Here is a 15,520-nt window from a genome sequence, read left to right on the forward strand (position 1 = left end):
GAAAAAGTTCTATAACAAAATAAAAACCTTTGCAAAACAGGCTTGCATCATTAAATGTATTTATTATCACACTTAAAATCTCAAGTACCACCGCACACAATCATTAGCTTCAGATTCACAGTTGAACAACATTTTTAAAATGTCACACAAATTTGGCAGTGAATTGATTAATAAAACAAATAAGTTTCTTGCGACAAAACAAGTCATTAGTGGTTCTTAACCTGAAAAGAAACAAAGTCCATTCATAATATATTAAACGTCAAAATGACATTACGGCTTTTTGTGGTGTAACCAATCGATAAAATCGTACTCATTGCTCATATTATCAACTTTTGTACTAATTTCATAAAGGTATATACTTGCAAATATTGTTGCGCCAAAAAAAATTAACCAAACTGTTCTGCGAGTTCTTATGCTATGAAGAAGTCAAGGAGGCACAAATCCTGAGACTGATAAAAGCAACCAAGTTAGGTTGGGTCTTCAAGAATCCTTAGGGGTCGCTATCCCAGTTTAAAAAACACTGCATTAGCGCAAGGAAAGAGTGAGGTACAGATTGTTAAATCCAGTTGCCGTTAGTTATTTTGAAACATTCGGGATTGTCTTGACCGATGTACCAGTCTTTAAAGGAGTGATAAACCTTAGAAACGTTGTTATATAACTTCTTTTCCCACAACTTATTACACAACATTTCAAATCCAATATCCTGCTGCCAAAAGTACTTTTTAGGTGGTTTTCGTCTCCAGTCAAAGTATTTTGCATATGCAGTTTCGTTTGAGTCCAAGTACATTAGATGCTCCGCCAATTGTTTTGGACTGTCAAAATCGTCAACGTGCATGTAAGATCCTGAGGGTAATACAGCTTCCACATCAGGTTTGGAAGCTCCCCAGATTACAGGCACTGCGCCAGATCTCAAGGCATTATTCCATGTCTTTTCAGTTATATAATCCCTGCAGTGATATCCGTTCTCGAAGGCCAGTACAAACTTAAACGAAGCAGTATATCTCCGAAAATCGCCACTGTTCCACTTCATAGTGACATAGTTGTCGAAACATTTTCCAATTTTTTTCATTCGAAGCCCGGCCTTTTCCAAAGCTTCGACATATTTGAGTCTATGAATCGGGCCATCGGCACCATCGCAATGGCTGATTGCCACCAACACTAGATTTTCCTTCGATTTCTTGCTTAGTTTGCTGTTTACTACGTCGTCGCCGTAAAAGGTTGAGGTCTTTAGCAGAACTGAAAGTTTGTCTTCAATGTCCTGAACACAAAAAAACATGTGAAAACTTCACATGCTGAGTAAATTCAATGTATACTTAAAAGTTAAGAAAATACCTTGATTTTAACAATATTTCAAATTTGTGCCCTCTGGGCCAGAAATTTTGAATCTGTATGTTTCCTAAAGTTCTTGGCCGCTTTAAATGATGTTATATGCTCCTATACGTATTTCCCAACACACCATATTTGCGAAACAATTAAGTCTTGATAGATCAATTCTTGTTAGTAATTGTTTAACGGTTGGCAATGTATTTGCAAGACATTGACTAAACGAGGTAAATTTTTCAGCTCTTAGGGGAAATTATCTTTTATCATTTTTTATTCCCAAGAAAATGTCAAATTCATTCCTTTGATAACTCACTGTGCTCCGGGCGAACGTCTTAGGAAACGATTTTTAAATGAAGTTAGATGTAAAAGCCATGGAAATAAAGTGGTGGCAATATTTCCGCTTAGGTTTAAAATTTTGTGCCTTCCGGGCAATTGTAAACTTTAGTCTCATTACAATTTAACAGCGGCATTTGAAAACTTCAACAATTTGTGCCATTATTTTGAAACCAAGTTAAAGTCGGTTGACGGTGTTGAATTAAAACACTACTTGAACAAATTAAATGCAAGAAAAACGACAAGCACATAAAAGGCCATCAGTAATATTAAACAAACCAATTAGCGGTGTTAAAGGGTAGTATAGGCTCTAGTCTAGGCTACTTCCAATTTGTTACCATGGTGGGGTACGGAAAATAAATGTCCGAGTCTCTTCTATAGGTCATGGTCCAGTTGAAGAAATCCTTATCCACAAGGCTAAAGTTTTTTTCTTGGTAGAACCAAGGTGGCTCCCGGCTGAAGTACACGTACATTTGATCTGGTTTTCTGTTAAAAAGTAACTAGGCTATAAATGAATAAATCGTTTTACGAATTCAAACTACACTTGTTGCAACAATATCAACTTCCCGGATCCGAAACGATACTATTTGGTCATGCAAAGATCGTGTTAAATGCTGTGTTTAAAACTTAGCCCATTGGACATTTATCAGTTGTTTGATTATGCTTTTATACTGTCAAAACTTTTGGCTGTGTATAGTAATATAACAAATACTGTAAGTAGAAAGGTTAACACAATGAATCCTATAAATAAAGTATAAACCCTATATATTAGCGGCTCTTCTAAACTAATCCCATTATTTCGGGAGTTGAGTGTTAGTTAAAATACTTTTTAATGCACTTATGATTGGTTTAATCTCATTCCATAGGGACAGGAACGGTAGGGCTACAGTTTTCAACAAGCGTTTGGTGACGGAATTAGAACTGCAAATCGTTAACGTTATGAAAAACTTTGATAATTACTCGTGGCAACCGTCATTTTGGCCACAAAATTCTTTCGGTAGGAATACCATAGAAACAAACACGGTGGCGCATTTTAAACAAACACAATAAGGCCTAGATTACAGTCTAATTTATAGTACCAATCAATAGCTAATTTTGGGGTGGAACTATAGTTTGGGTCGGCGTGTTGTGAGTTTCTGCGTTAGTAGCTCTACCATTTTTTGTTGCTGTTAAGTTTTCAAACCATTGATATACCAAAAACAAACACAGCATACCTGCCGATTGGCTCCGTGAAAGGGTTTGATCGAAAGGCTGAGTTATAATCAATAAGAAGTGCATCGCTGTGGTTCATTTGTTTATGGTCAATTGTAGTGGTGCATCGGTGTCCCAACCGGGTTTTAATTTTTTTGTGGTTAATTTCTGGATCCATGTTCCCGTACGTTAGGTAAATTAATGGAGGCGTGATTTTGGATAAATCAGGCCTGGTAAGTCTGATGCAACAAATAAGGTAACTTTAGCTATTTGTAGAAGGTATTAATTTACTTGTCTGTTATCAGAACATTCTATGGACAATGTTTCTTACCTAGATTGCGGAACTTGGTTGCCAGCAACTGCATGAGACACTTTTTCTGAGGAATTCATGTTTCCTTGAACAGTTTTTCTTTTGACTAATAGTTGGTTTGGTTCCACTAACATAAATTCGTAACAAACACCCAGTGCCAAAAATCCACAAACGACCAAGATCGCTCTGATTTTCCATAGAAATGATAGATTCATGGCATTACAAAGACAGTTTATCACAATGTCAGATTGTTATCTTGAGTGTTTGTCAGCAGTTTATGTAGAAGGCATAATAACGCGTTGAAAAGTGTGAAGATTTAAAGCCCCTGTGTGGATCTTTAAACATAAATAAAATATTAAAATCTATCAACCAAATGTGTTGAAACCATTTTTGATTTAAGGCAAAGAGCTATACTGACAGCTAAGCTTCTTTAGATACGAATTTTTGACCATGTCTGCCGAAGTCTGCCTACGATTTTGTTAGCGCATCACACAACAAGTTAACTCATCACAATCGAAACTATTGTTGACTACGTAATGTAAAATCACTACTCAACTATAAACTGCCACCAACTAATTCTTACTTTCTGGGACCTGAAGTGTACATGCTTCACAAGGATACGACACACTAGTGTAAATACCTGGGGGACATTTGCAAAGCACGAATTGGTACAAATGTTTGTCGCTTATGCCCTCAGGCCATGCTTAACCTGAAAATAACTTGAGCCTGGAACAAGCGGTGCAGAGTTTCCTCTTGGAATTTTTATGTTTAAAGCGTTTTTTAGCTTTCTGATTCAAATTAAAATGCTACATCTAATGTGGGTACAAACTAAGTGTCAAATGTGTTGCTAAATCAATAGAAAATAGGATGCTTCCAGTGAAGCACCACTTTGTAGCCGCTGCTGCCTCGATGGCGACTTGTTAAAGGCGGCTACAATGTAAACTATGATGTTCATTGCAAATTGTTTGGTGAGTCTGATCTTTGCATCTCAATAACAGCTGACTGATTAACAGCCACACAGGTGTCTCTTCTTTCTTTGTATTCTTGAATAACGTTAAAAGCGAACGTTCAAATCAGCTACAGATCCACATGGGATAAAATAGAAGACTCAAAAATAGTCTAAGAATAGACCCAGAATAGACCAAAAATAGACCCAGAATTCACCGGCGACAAAGTCGAAAACAAGCTATTTATAGTAGAGCAAAATATTGGCTATTGCGTGAAATCTTTTTTCCTTTAAGTTATAGAATTCATTTTATGGCAAAGGTGCAATTTATAAAGTCATAGCGCTCTCTAACCGAGCTGCTATGCTTCTTCTCAAGTACGAGCGGCTGTGTTCTACTTTAAACTTGAAACGGAAACGACAGTATAAACAAGAGGAAGTATGCGTAATGATGAACAAACACCTTATGTTTGTGCAGAACATGCTAGAATAACAAAATGACTCAAAATATCTTATGACTTGCATGAGAACGGAAATACCAACACTTGCATCCAGTTAAAAAGAGGTTAAACACTTCCCCTACATGCTGTGCAACATTATTGCAAACAACATGCTAACGTTAAACATAAACTTTGTGCACATTAATATCATGACCGCTACAAAAGCTCCCCCCCAAAAGGGTGTTAAATGTGTTTGGATGAAAAACACATTTCGAAATCCTTCAAAATTTGCGTGCGACACTTTACAAGCGACAAAAAAACACTAAAACGCTGGGTGACGATGGAACGAAACAATTACTTTGCGTGGCAATGATAAATAATGTCATAAATTCTTGTCAAATATGGGTATTGACTCTGCAATTCTTGTAGTAGATATGGTAGCATGAACGAAAACAGCAATCAATATAACCGTTAATATGTCGACAATCATAACATATGCAAATATGGACTAGCAAAAATGGTTAAAAACAGGGACACTATTACTTTTTTTTCTTCTTTTTGGTATGTGTATATACAACGTAAATATGACAACATACAAAAATGTAAGTTGCGCTATTGCCTCAACCACGAAGTTTACATTAACATTGCGTGCAATAAGTATGATACAATATATACATATTTTGGGTAGCGAGATAGTATGGAAAATTCTGCACTTGACTAACAATGGCGAAAAGGTTCACTAACAACATGCAAAGTAATTTAATTGTTTGATGTTAAAAGTTAGTGACATGCAATAAGATATATATTGACTCTTTCCTATAACTTTAGAAGCTAATTTTAACAGGAACGATGTGTGAAGTTAAGTGAAAGAGTATATGTGAACAAGGTTGCTGTAGGCGTTAATCTATTTACGAGTAAGGGGCTGGCTGAAATGTTAACGCCGTGTGAAAAGCTCAGATAGCTGATTGTCGTCGAATTGCTTCCTGTTGATCTTGTTGTTGTTTGACGTCTGAGTTCATCTGTTTTTGTACTGTCACGTGTGTGATGACGTGGCCGGTAAAAAAGGTGGTTAATAGCACTGCAAAACTGGTCATGGATATGACGATTGCAAGTAATTAAGTTGGTGCCAATTGTTGCACGTTGGTACCCACTTGAGAGAAAGTATCGTTCGCTCGTGCTGGCTCATAATTTTGTAGGCTTGTAAATAGTAGGAGCTCGTGGCTCGAAATGTCTGTTTGTAGACTTGTGAATAGTTGGAGCTCGTGGCTCGAAATGTCTGTTTGTAGACTTGTGAACAGATGGAGCTCGATGCTCAAAGTGGTATGCACCATGTAGACAAATATGGCGTAGAACGACGTCGTGTTTCGGTTAGGATGCTTGTTTTCTTGGGTTTGGGCAATTGTCCCCAGCGTAACTGAGCTCACTTGTTTTTGACAGGTTGGTCGTTTACATGTAATATTTGAGTGTGGAAAATGTGTGATCTTATTAAACAGCTCAAGCCAGGGAGTCAATACATATCATGCAGCGTTAGTAGTAAAACAAGAACGTTTCCGGCTTGGCAAAACCGTTGACATGAAACGTGAAACATAAATTGACGGTGATACACACCGAAGCACACGTGACACTAGCAAAAATATATATCAATTTTTACTGAATTATAAGTTATATACACGCACACAGCTTACCAGGCAATATACATCGATGAATAAACATAACTAATTTATCTTGAAAAGTGTTACTAAGCGAATAAAATATACATTTTACAACACAGAAAATTGTCAAGTGCAGATTTCACACGCACTTACTTATAAGAAAAGAAACACGTCTTCATCGGCGCGAATTACGTGATCATGGTAGTCGAATTGTTCCTCATCTTTTGTTTCTGATTCCAATGGAATGTCGGTGGTGTTGCACATAACTAAAATGTCTGGTTGTGCTCGAAACGTCTCTAGCAAGTTCGGTCGAGCGTCAGGGCAATCTGTGAGTAACCCTTGTCCAAATGACGACTTGTTCGAACCGTTTGGGGCACCACTTTGAACGTGCTGTCCGAACCTTGCTCGTAAAGTACCAATTTGAAGTGACATCTGCCTGCGCTGGAAGTGAGTTCGGAAGATCTGTAGCAACTCGTGGGCACCACTTTGAAGCACCACTTTGTAGCCGCTGCTGCCTCGATGGCGACTTGTTAAAGGCGGCTACAATGTAAACTATGATGTTCATTGCAAATTGTTTGGTGAGTCTGATCTTTGCATCTCAATAACAGCTGACTGATTAACAGCCACACAGGTGTCTCTTCTTTCTTTGTATTCTTGAATAACGTTAAAAGCGAACGTTCAAATCAGCTACAGATCCACATGGGATAAAATAGAAGACTCAAAAATAGTCTAAGAATAGACCCAGAATAGACCAAAAATAGACCCAGAATTCACCGGCGACAAAGTCGAAAACAAGCTATTTATAGTAGAGCAAAATATTGGCTATTGCGTGAAATCTTTTTTCCTTTAAGTTATAGAATTCATTTTATGGCAAAGGTGCAATTTATAAAGTCATAGCGCTCTCTAACCGAGCTGCTATGCTTCTTCTCAAGTACGAGCGGCTGTGTTCTACTTTAAACTTGAAACGGAAACGACAGTATAAACAAGAGGAAGTATGCGTAATGATGAACAAACACCTTATGTTTGTGCAGAACATGCTAGAATAACAAAATGACTCAAAATATCTTATGACTTGCATGAGAACGGAAATACCAACACTTGCATCCAGTTAAAAAGAGGTTAAACACTTCCCCTACATGCTGTGCAACATTATTGCAAACAACATGCTGACGTTAAACATAAACTTTGTGCACATTAATATCATGACCGCTACACCAGTCAGAGCTAAAGAAAACGTTAGCAAGTAGAATCAGATTATCCAAGCGGACTTCTACTTGCTAACGTTCAGATTAAATCCAAGCGGTTAAAAAATCTAAATCTACTACCGTACCTGCTTTATTGATACGCCTTTATCCATTCAGTGAGGAGCAGTTTACTTGAATAGACTATAGAGATCAGAAACTGATTTAAAAAACTATTTTATGCACGTGGGCGCCCGCAGAAATTTTACCAGGGGAGGGGGTCAAATTTTGACAAATACACACTTGCAGGGATAGATTACTATATCAAGTAATTATGTACACATGGTATGCAGTAGATTTGCGTCAACGTTAAAAAATCCCCGCACAGCCACGCAATTTTGAACCATTTTGTCCATTTAAAACGCATAAAAACGGCAGAGGCTATGGAAACAACACCAGATATGTATAAACAATGCAGTCATCAAAGTCGCTTGACATTTGCTTTGGTTAAGTCAACTTCCCTTCTTAGAGCATTATCGTTTTTTAGTCATCACATTTTTCGAGAAAATGTTGTAATTTTGTGGTACTTTAAATATCCAAGGGGGGCAAGTGCCCCCTCTTGCCCCTACAGGCCGGTGCCCATGTTTATGCACACCATAAGGTGCATTTAATGACAACCAACAGAAGATACATGGTGCTTTATTTCTCACAACTTTAACAAAAAAAAAACGTCTCAACAGTGGTGAAGCTACATGCAAAACACAAATAAGGTACATAGTGGTTTGCTACCCAAGCATTTGCTACAATTCAAACTGATATCTTGGTTATTGTAAAGAGGCACTTTTACGCAAAACTTAAAATGTTACCCTTACATACACCCTTCCCCCACACAAAACACTGACAAGCCATACACACACACACAGCATGAACAGATATCAGACAAATAGATTGGCAACATGACAACAGCATTAACTTTCACAGAAACGATATTTTATGGCTAGGCACTGAGTATCGACATGGCAAAAGAGTAAATAATCGGCCTTGCAATGATATGCACGTTTTTGTTCTGCACTCAAATTTTGTAGTATAAACAACAACAAAAATGTAGTAGTGTTCATCCAAAAATAGTTTGTTATGATTTGAAAAATTGGATACCTAAGGCAGTGAATCTGTAAGCATACACTGTTTTTCTTTTTGGTAAACATTACAAACAAAAAAACGATAAGATATAATAAAAAACAGACACTTGTAAATAATATTGTGGTTGTTCTCTACGAAGTAAATCTAATTAAAGCCATTAATGAATCAGATATTCAGGTATAAGACTGGTAGATGTGTTTGTAGGCTACAACTTTCCCATAGAGAAACTTAAGTACACTGCTTGACAGTTGCAATGTAAGTCAGAGGGCAGTTTACCAAAAGAAAATCACTAGGCAATGCATAGGTCTAAATACCATTTGTACCAAAAATGAAACATAGAAAATGCAATTATGAGCACCAACAGACATATCAAAACAAACGAGAAAAATTGTTTCATGTGATAATTCATGCAGGCAGTAGGTCAAGCAAATGAATACAATCCTTTGGTGGCCAAACAACACTACCTGGAAGTAAGGAACAACTTATTATGTGTGCATAGGTCAACAAATCCAACAATGAAGGAAAAACACACATCCAATAATGAAGAGGAGTTTAAGGTATTAAATAGTCAATCTTAGGATCATTCCAATAATGTCACTTTACAGGAACCTTACCAACTGTGCTTGCTAAGAATGTCACTAAACAGCTCATAGGTAAAAAATATCAAGCCAGAAGTAGAACAAGACTTTAAAATGGCTGCACTTAGTCCTTTGTAGAATCCTGTTGCCCCTTCACGTGACCAGATAGTAATTACACAATGTCGAAAACTATTGTATTGCATTACTTCACTCACAGTGCCTCTACTAAAACCTTGAACCTACAAAACAGGATACAATAAAACAGTGGAAATAGACTGTGTAAAGATATAGATAATGCACCAGTAAATCTGTATTGATTATGTTCTTGATAAATTTTCTTGCCAACCAAATTCTGTTTTCTACTGGCGTTTCTAATTGCAACAAATAAACATATGTTTACCTGCAGTCGTTTCTTTGTAACATCCAAAGGATATACTAGACATTTACTAACGATTCCAGCTCCAGCTCCACATAAAAAGTTGGCAACTGAACCTAAAACAAGAATTTTTTGATACTAGAAGCTTGTTGGAACAAAATCGAATAGTTTTAGTGGCATACCTTCAGTTAGTGATGCTTTTCTCCACAGCGTTTGCAACAAGGAATATGCAGCAAACTGCAAGCCGGAATAAGGCATTACTTGAATTAATGCAGGGGTAAGGCCTCTATAAAAACAAGTCATGCCTTCTGTGCGACGCATGTCCATAGCTGCTACAACCATACTTCTGTATACCTGTAAGTTATTATTTTATTGGTGATATGCTTTGAAACAGATGTTTTAATCCCACATAGGAGTAAAAGTTAAAAACAGAAACAAAAATACCAATATTGCACCACACACTAAGAGTACAATGTCAACATTCACATACCCATGCTGCAAACTTGCTTAAACTTGGCATTTATTTCCCAAAAAAACAGAACACGAATCACCTTTGGCTCCTTTTGTGCAGCAAATCTAGTCCTGAGAACATCTACTGGATGAGCTGTAACAGTTGCGACTGCCCCAGATAAGCACCCGCAGCCAAAATGTATAAAAGCTCTTTCCGTGTAGTCATCGCGAGTGTGAGGGTACATTGAATTGGCAATTTTTGTAAAATGTTGAAAGGAACCAAACTGAAATTATATATTAAAGTGACATTTTCATCAGACTTTTGTACACACAAAACTATCTTTATCTGGTACAGACAAATCCAGTTAATAGCAAAAAAAGTTTGGCAATCAATCAATCAATTGTTTATTTGTTTCAGCGCCCAGGCATAATCATAGGTCAGGTGACATATAGGTAAACGTGTGAAATAAGGGTTGAAACAAAAAGGGTGCAGCTGGAACTACAATTGGCTATTTTTTAAAAGCTGACCCTATCATTTTAAAAGCTGGCAAACTGGTTATGCAATAAACTGGATTTGCCTTTATACTTAATATGGTACAAGTTAATATTGAAAGTACAGTATCTATCATAAAAATACACATTGTGACATAAATAATAAAAAATATCATCAACAAACCTGCATTCCACCATATATCATTGAAAGAAATTGTGCAGGAACATGGCCCTTCCAAAATGCAAACAAGCCCTCTTCCTTCCATATGGTTCTGGTAGCTTGTATTATTCCAGTGTATTTCAACTGTTTAGCCAGTGTCCCCGGCTGAAGCTGTACAACAGTTAAATGCACTTTTAAGGCCTTATGACACTACATGATGACAGTTTATAAATGCCATGTGTAAAGTATGTTTATTTAGTCATTATGATTAAAAAAATTGCACAAAAAGGATTTATGATTATTGTGTGGTAATATGAAAGAACAAGTTCTTTACATAATACAAGCAGTTACTTGAACATGGGTGGCATTTAGCCCCATAACTTATTCGAGTTGTGCACCATAAAGTGTCCTTAATTTAGTGCATCTCTGTTGAAGTGTCATAATATCATAATAAGAAAATTTGCAACAGAGTCTACATTAGCTATGCAATTTAAACATTCTTCACAAACAATAAACAGTACCTGAAATCTAATCTTTAAAACATCCAACGGCGTCACAATCGCTCTGGTAACAATTCCCCCAAAAACTCCAGACATAAAAGAATGAGACAGTTGGATCTGCTTGTGTTCATCATAGCCAACCATACCGTCAAGTTTTCGTCACAAACTCATGCAGTTTGCCTCTCAGATTCGTTACACAGTTTTTAAGGTACACTATGTTAAGTCATCTTTATATACGCCTTTTGCCTATCGCTAAAATGCAAACAACACTGAGCATGAGTGAGTCGTTACCGCAGCATTTGACAACGCAAGCGTGTTGCAATAGAACACTAGGCATACACAACGTGGTTTGCGAAGCGAATGTTGATGACCTAACCATAGCTGTCTTAGCCGAGTTAGCAATAGCATCCTGCTTTGCCGAGAAAAGGGGTGTGTGGCGTTGCCTTCTTCCAATTCGGTGTCCCTATGGCCTCTCTGCATTCATAACAACATGTTATTTGCTGTGAGTCCGTCCACTGCTGATTGCAATATTTAAGCGAGTGGCATGATTACTTGAGGGCCAAACTTACGAAAATTTTAATCTAGGCGTGCCTCAACTTTAACATATTTTATCAAAAAACCTGGTGAATGAAAAAGCGTCATGCTCCAAGTGATGTAAAGTAAGTGAATGTCTTAACAAGCGAGTTTAACGAAGTCTGCCTTATTCAAGAATCTGGTGTTATTTCCATAATCTCTGCCACTGCATTATTTCAAACAAACAAAATGATACACGTAATAAATGCGTGATGGATGCGCGGTTACATCGTCGTGGTTGAGGTTTTAATTCTGCAATTTACAATAAGTACACAATTATTTCATTTAGGACAGTGGTTCTTAACCTTTTTATAACGGCCGAACCCCTACGACATTCTTCAGCCTTTGGTCGAACCCCACAGTTACATCCTAGGTTTTTAAACCATTTTGTTTGCTGGGTCGTAATTAGATTTTGTTCAAACGTAGTGTCAACAGTTATTGTTTGTCCTTTTGTTAAATTCTGACATAATAATACAAACATCTTGTTTCCAGATTGCTTTAATTCTGGCAATTTTTAGTTTTTACCAAAATAAGGCATTGTATTTTTAACATCTGTACACAAACATGAAAAAGATGAAGTAATAAGTTTTTGCTGCCAACAAAATTTCGTTGTTTTTCTGCTTAAGAACAACGCGCACAGTGCTCTTTGTAACGTCAAAAAAGAAAATAAAACTGCAGTTCAGGGGTGCACAACGTTTTTGCTAGGACGGCCGCATCGCAGATTCTTGTTTCACCAACGGCGGCCATTTACCTGCTCTTTTGTTTTAAAATACTTGGTTTATATCATATATATCATTTAATAGAGCCCAAAAAGCCCAGATTAATTTCTAGCTTGGTGCACAGATTGAGCTGCACAACGTGGCGATCGGTCTTAAGTGTTTATGATGTCATAATCTATATTGTGATGCTTGTGGTACCTGTTTTGTTCGCATTGTTTGCACACAATAGGCGTACAAAAGTCTGACGCATATGGTTTTTAGGCTGGTAATACTCTTTTTAGTACCACAAAAACTGTTCGAGCAGTTGAAAAATAAAATATTTAGCAAAAGAGTTTTATTTACGTCACCGCCGCCTGTACATATATTTTAGTAAACATGTTCACGGCCGCACCAGCTCGACTCTGCGGCGGCATACGGCCGCAGGGTGTGCACCCCTGCCTTAGTGTAAGCTTCCAGCGTTTTGATATTTGGCAAACAGAAATACCATTTTTAGCGACTATAGACCCCAAAGTTTGACCCAAACGAGTATTTGTATTGTACTTCAAAAGACCTTCGTCGAACCCCCGATTCGGCTTTGCCAAGAACCACTGATTTAGGATAAGTATGTGTCAAAATTTATCCCCTCTTGCAAATTTTCTGCAGGCACCAATGATAGCAGTAGTTTTTCACTGCATCAATAAAATGTAATCCATGTGGATTTGACATTATACGCTGACCGTTTAGGCCTAACTTTAAGGTATGCAGTCAGATTTGCGAAACAACCAGAAATAAATTCGCGGATACATAACGAAGCGTGCGGATGTGTTTAATTGCAATGTCAACTTTGAAAAAATCAGAGCAAAATAATTGCCTACAAAATGTTCCACCGGAAGCACAGAGGCTACCATGTAGCAAATCTACAAAATAACAACTAAAATTTGATTATCACCAATCTAAAGGAACGGGGTAATTGCCAGTGAGACAAGCAACGCAATGTCCCGCTTCGTCTTTACGTGTTGGTTCTTCTGATTCAACAATTTTGAGTCGGTTTAACGACAAGTTTACATTCTTTTCCTTGTCAGGATTTACGTTTGACTCAGGACGTACAGACTTTAGAAGGCCTTCAACGGAAAGGTATGCAAGTGAATCCACGTCAAGAAACTCCCTAGTTTCATCCAGACTCATCTGATTGGCAAGTAGTTCTGTGCGTGTTGGTATATTGATGCCCATGTAGCAAGGGTTGCGAACCGGCGGTGAAGCTATACGTACATGCACCTCTTTTGCGCCATTGTCTCTGAGCATTCGTACTATAGAGCTCATGGTGTTTCCACGCACGATGGAGTCATCAACCACAACAATGCGCTTTCCACGGACATTTTCCACAAGAACTCCAAACTTTTTAGCGACTGCTAACTTGCGCAAACGCGTGCTTGGCTGAATAAACGTGCGCCCAATGTACCGGTTCTTTGCAAGTACCTCATCGTAGGGAATGCCGCTCTCTTGGGCAAAGCCAAACGCCGACGGTGTCGCGCTCTCCGGAACTGTGCTAATAACATCCGCGCTCACCGGCGCCTCTTTGGCCAACTGTATGCCGCAGCGTTTGCGCACTGAGTACACCATCTGTCCTTCGTAGATGGAATCAGGGCGAGAAAAGTAAACATACTCGAACACGCAGAACGCCGGTTTCCTGGACTCTTCTCGCTTTACAGTCCCCATCGAGGTCACGCCGTGGCGATTAAGGCGAATTATCTCGCCAGGTTTTACCTCGCGAATTAGTTCGGCGCCCATTGATTGGAAAACGCAAGATTCGGATGATACGACCCAGCCTTCCACAATCGAATCGTCCTCTACTTGATTCGAATGTAATTGCGAAACTAAACGACCAACGCATAGAGGACGGTTTCCGTAGGGATCCCTTGCAGCGTAGACAACGTCGTTATGCAGCATCACCAATGAATACGCTGCCGGTGTTCTTGTCATCAGTTTGGTAAGGCGCTCGGTCCAGTTTGGTTGATTTTCTTCGCCGGAGTCTAAAGGCAAACACAGTAGCTGCGTGATAAGTTCGCTGTCCGATCCAGTTGAGAGTCCAACGCCACGGTTTAGGATCTGTTTGCGGAGTTTTCTTTTATTGACCAGCTCTCCGTTGTGGGCGACGGCTATATATCCGTGCTGAGTGTCTACCACGAATGGCTGACAGTTAGCAATGGAGGAAGCACCATGTGTGGAATACCTGGTGTGTCCAATGCCCGAATTTCCGTTAAGTTGTGAAAGAACATGGGGGTTGAACACATTGCTGACCAGACCCATGCCTTTGTGCACCTTAAAAAGGTCACTGTCTCCACATGTAACAATACCGGCGCTTTCTTGGCCCCTGTGTTGCAGCCCAACAAGACCAAGCGAAATGACATTCGCTACATCTAGTTCAGTTGGCCTCTTTCCCTTTGAAACGCAGGCGAAAACGCCGCACTCATCATGTAACCTATCTTCGACTTCGCACATGGTTATACAGCGTCCACTTGCAACAACGAATTTAGTTTTCGTTTGTTTTCAGACTACAAGTGAAATGCACTCTTGGATGCAATTGAACACTTATGTCTTTACTTCGTTGTAAAAAAAGGCAAAAAAGGTGCAAAGGCAGCTGTTACTTTTGCGGCATCGTAGGGTGACAGTTGATAGAACAGAACTGATAAACTGAGATTCTGCACCAAAAGAGGTGCAAACTGAGCAACTTTTTTGATGTGCAGTGGCAGATAAGCACCAAGTAATTATAAAAACAAAATATGCAAACCGCATCCACGAAAGTTTAGAAAGACAGAACAGAACCAGAAATGCAATAGCCAAAGCGAAAACTATTAGTAATTGTTTTCAAACCAGCTGATTGAACCCATTAAGTCACTTCACACGGCTAGCAAACACCTGAAATACTTCCAGTGGTCAGTGTAAGGACATTCCTTATTTGACCCAGAGAAGAGAAACAATGGAGTGCGTTGGAAAAACTTTTGGTCCTGGATCATTATGACGTCATAGTTGTCGGCATTGCCTTTTTCTTTTTGTTGCGTTCGCTCAACCAAAACGATTGGGGTGTGATGTTTTTTTCAAGGCGTTACCGTAATCTTATTTGTGTTGTGTCCGAATTATATTCTTTTTAGCTGGTTAGAAAAAGTACTGGCTGTTTTGATG

At 38.5% G+C, this 15,520-nt stretch overlaps 3 protein-coding genes across 6 annotated transcripts; all 3 read right to left on the reverse strand.

Annotated features, from left to right (window-relative positions):
- Positions 1–42: 42 nt before the first annotated feature.
- LOC145205775 (4-galactosyl-N-acetylglucosaminide 3-alpha-L-fucosyltransferase FUT5-like) lies at positions 43–7,692 on the reverse strand. Of its 3 annotated transcripts, XM_080078478.1 has the most exons (5): positions 7,523–7,692; positions 3,179–3,492; positions 2,871–3,086; positions 1,995–2,142; positions 43–1,258 (listed from the first exon to the last, which is right to left on the reverse strand). In XM_080078478.1, the coding sequence occupies exons 2-5, from the start codon at positions 3,370–3,372 to the stop codon at positions 557–559; spliced, it is 1,260 nt and encodes a 419-aa protein (XP_079934604.1). In that variant the 5' UTR covers positions 3,373–3,492; positions 7,523–7,692; the 3' UTR covers positions 43–556. The 3 variants fall into 3 exon arrangements, with proteins under 3 accessions (XP_079934604.1, XP_079934603.1, XP_079934605.1); XM_080078477.1 differs by lacking the exon at positions 7,523–7,692 and having other exon boundaries at positions 3,179–4,047; XM_080078479.1 differs by lacking the exons at positions 2,871–3,086; positions 7,523–7,692 and having other exon boundaries at positions 3,179–4,047.
- A 364-nt stretch (positions 7,693–8,056) lies between these two features.
- Positions 8,057–11,402, reverse strand: LOC145205811 (mitochondrial thiamine pyrophosphate carrier-like). Of its 2 annotated transcripts, XM_080078480.1 has the most exons (7): positions 11,091–11,395; positions 10,594–10,740; positions 10,019–10,201; positions 9,650–9,821; positions 9,492–9,583; positions 9,128–9,330; positions 8,912–8,977 (listed from the first exon to the last, which is right to left on the reverse strand). In XM_080078480.1, the coding sequence occupies exons 1-7, from the start codon at positions 11,211–11,213 to the stop codon at positions 8,974–8,976; spliced, it is 924 nt and encodes a 307-aa protein (XP_079934606.1). In that variant the 5' UTR covers positions 11,214–11,395; the 3' UTR covers positions 8,912–8,973. The 2 variants fall into 2 exon arrangements, with proteins under 2 accessions (XP_079934607.1, XP_079934606.1); XM_080078481.1 differs by lacking the exon at positions 9,128–9,330 and having other exon boundaries at positions 8,057–8,977; positions 11,091–11,402.
- A 1,748-nt stretch (positions 11,403–13,150) lies between these two features.
- On the reverse strand, positions 13,151–15,320 carry LOC145205759 (amidophosphoribosyltransferase-like). The gene has a single exon (XM_080078476.1). It carries the CDS (start codon positions 14,837–14,839, stop codon positions 13,286–13,288), a length of 1,554 nt encoding a protein of 517 aa, XP_079934602.1. The 5' UTR covers positions 14,840–15,320; the 3' UTR covers positions 13,151–13,285.
- Between the last annotated feature and the right edge of the window lie 200 nt (positions 15,321–15,520).

The sequence above is a fragment of the Phallusia mammillata genome, chromosome 1 (genome assembly GCF_965637545.1).
Source record: "Phallusia mammillata chromosome 1, kaPhaMamm4.hap1.1, whole genome shotgun sequence".
In the NCBI taxonomy this organism is placed as follows: domain Eukaryota; kingdom Metazoa; phylum Chordata; class Ascidiacea; order Phlebobranchia; family Ascidiidae; genus Phallusia; species Phallusia mammillata.

Excerpts from the sequence above, each read along its gene's own strand:
- LOC145205775 (XM_080078478.1), bottom strand. The coding sequence starts at position 3,372 with ATGAATCTATCATTTCTATGGAAAATCAGAGCGATCTTGGTCGTTTGT. Across the intron at positions 2,143-2,870 it reads TTCACGGAGCCAATCGGCAG|AAAACCAGATCAAATGTACG; the intron begins GTATGCTGTGTT and ends ACTTTTTAACAG. Across the intron at positions 1,259-1,994 it reads ATTTTCCGTACCCCACCATG|GACATTGAAGACAAACTTTC; the intron begins GTAACAAATTGG and ends TTTTGTGTTCAG.
- LOC145205811 (XM_080078480.1), bottom strand. The coding sequence starts at position 11,213 with ATGGTTGGCTATGATGAACACAAGCAGATCCAACTGTCTCATTCTTTT. Across the intron at positions 9,584-9,649 it reads AAAAGCATCACTAACTGAAG|GTTCAGTTGCCAACTTTTTA; the intron begins GTATGCCACTAA and ends TTCTTGTTTTAG. Across the intron at positions 9,331-9,491 it reads TTACAAAGAAACGACTGCAG|GTTCAAGGTTTTAGTAGAGG; the intron begins GTAAACATATGT and ends CCTGTTTTGTAG.
- LOC145205759 (XM_080078476.1), bottom strand. The coding sequence starts at position 14,839 with ATGTGCGAAGTCGAAGATAGGTTACATGATGAGTGCGGCGTTTTCGCC.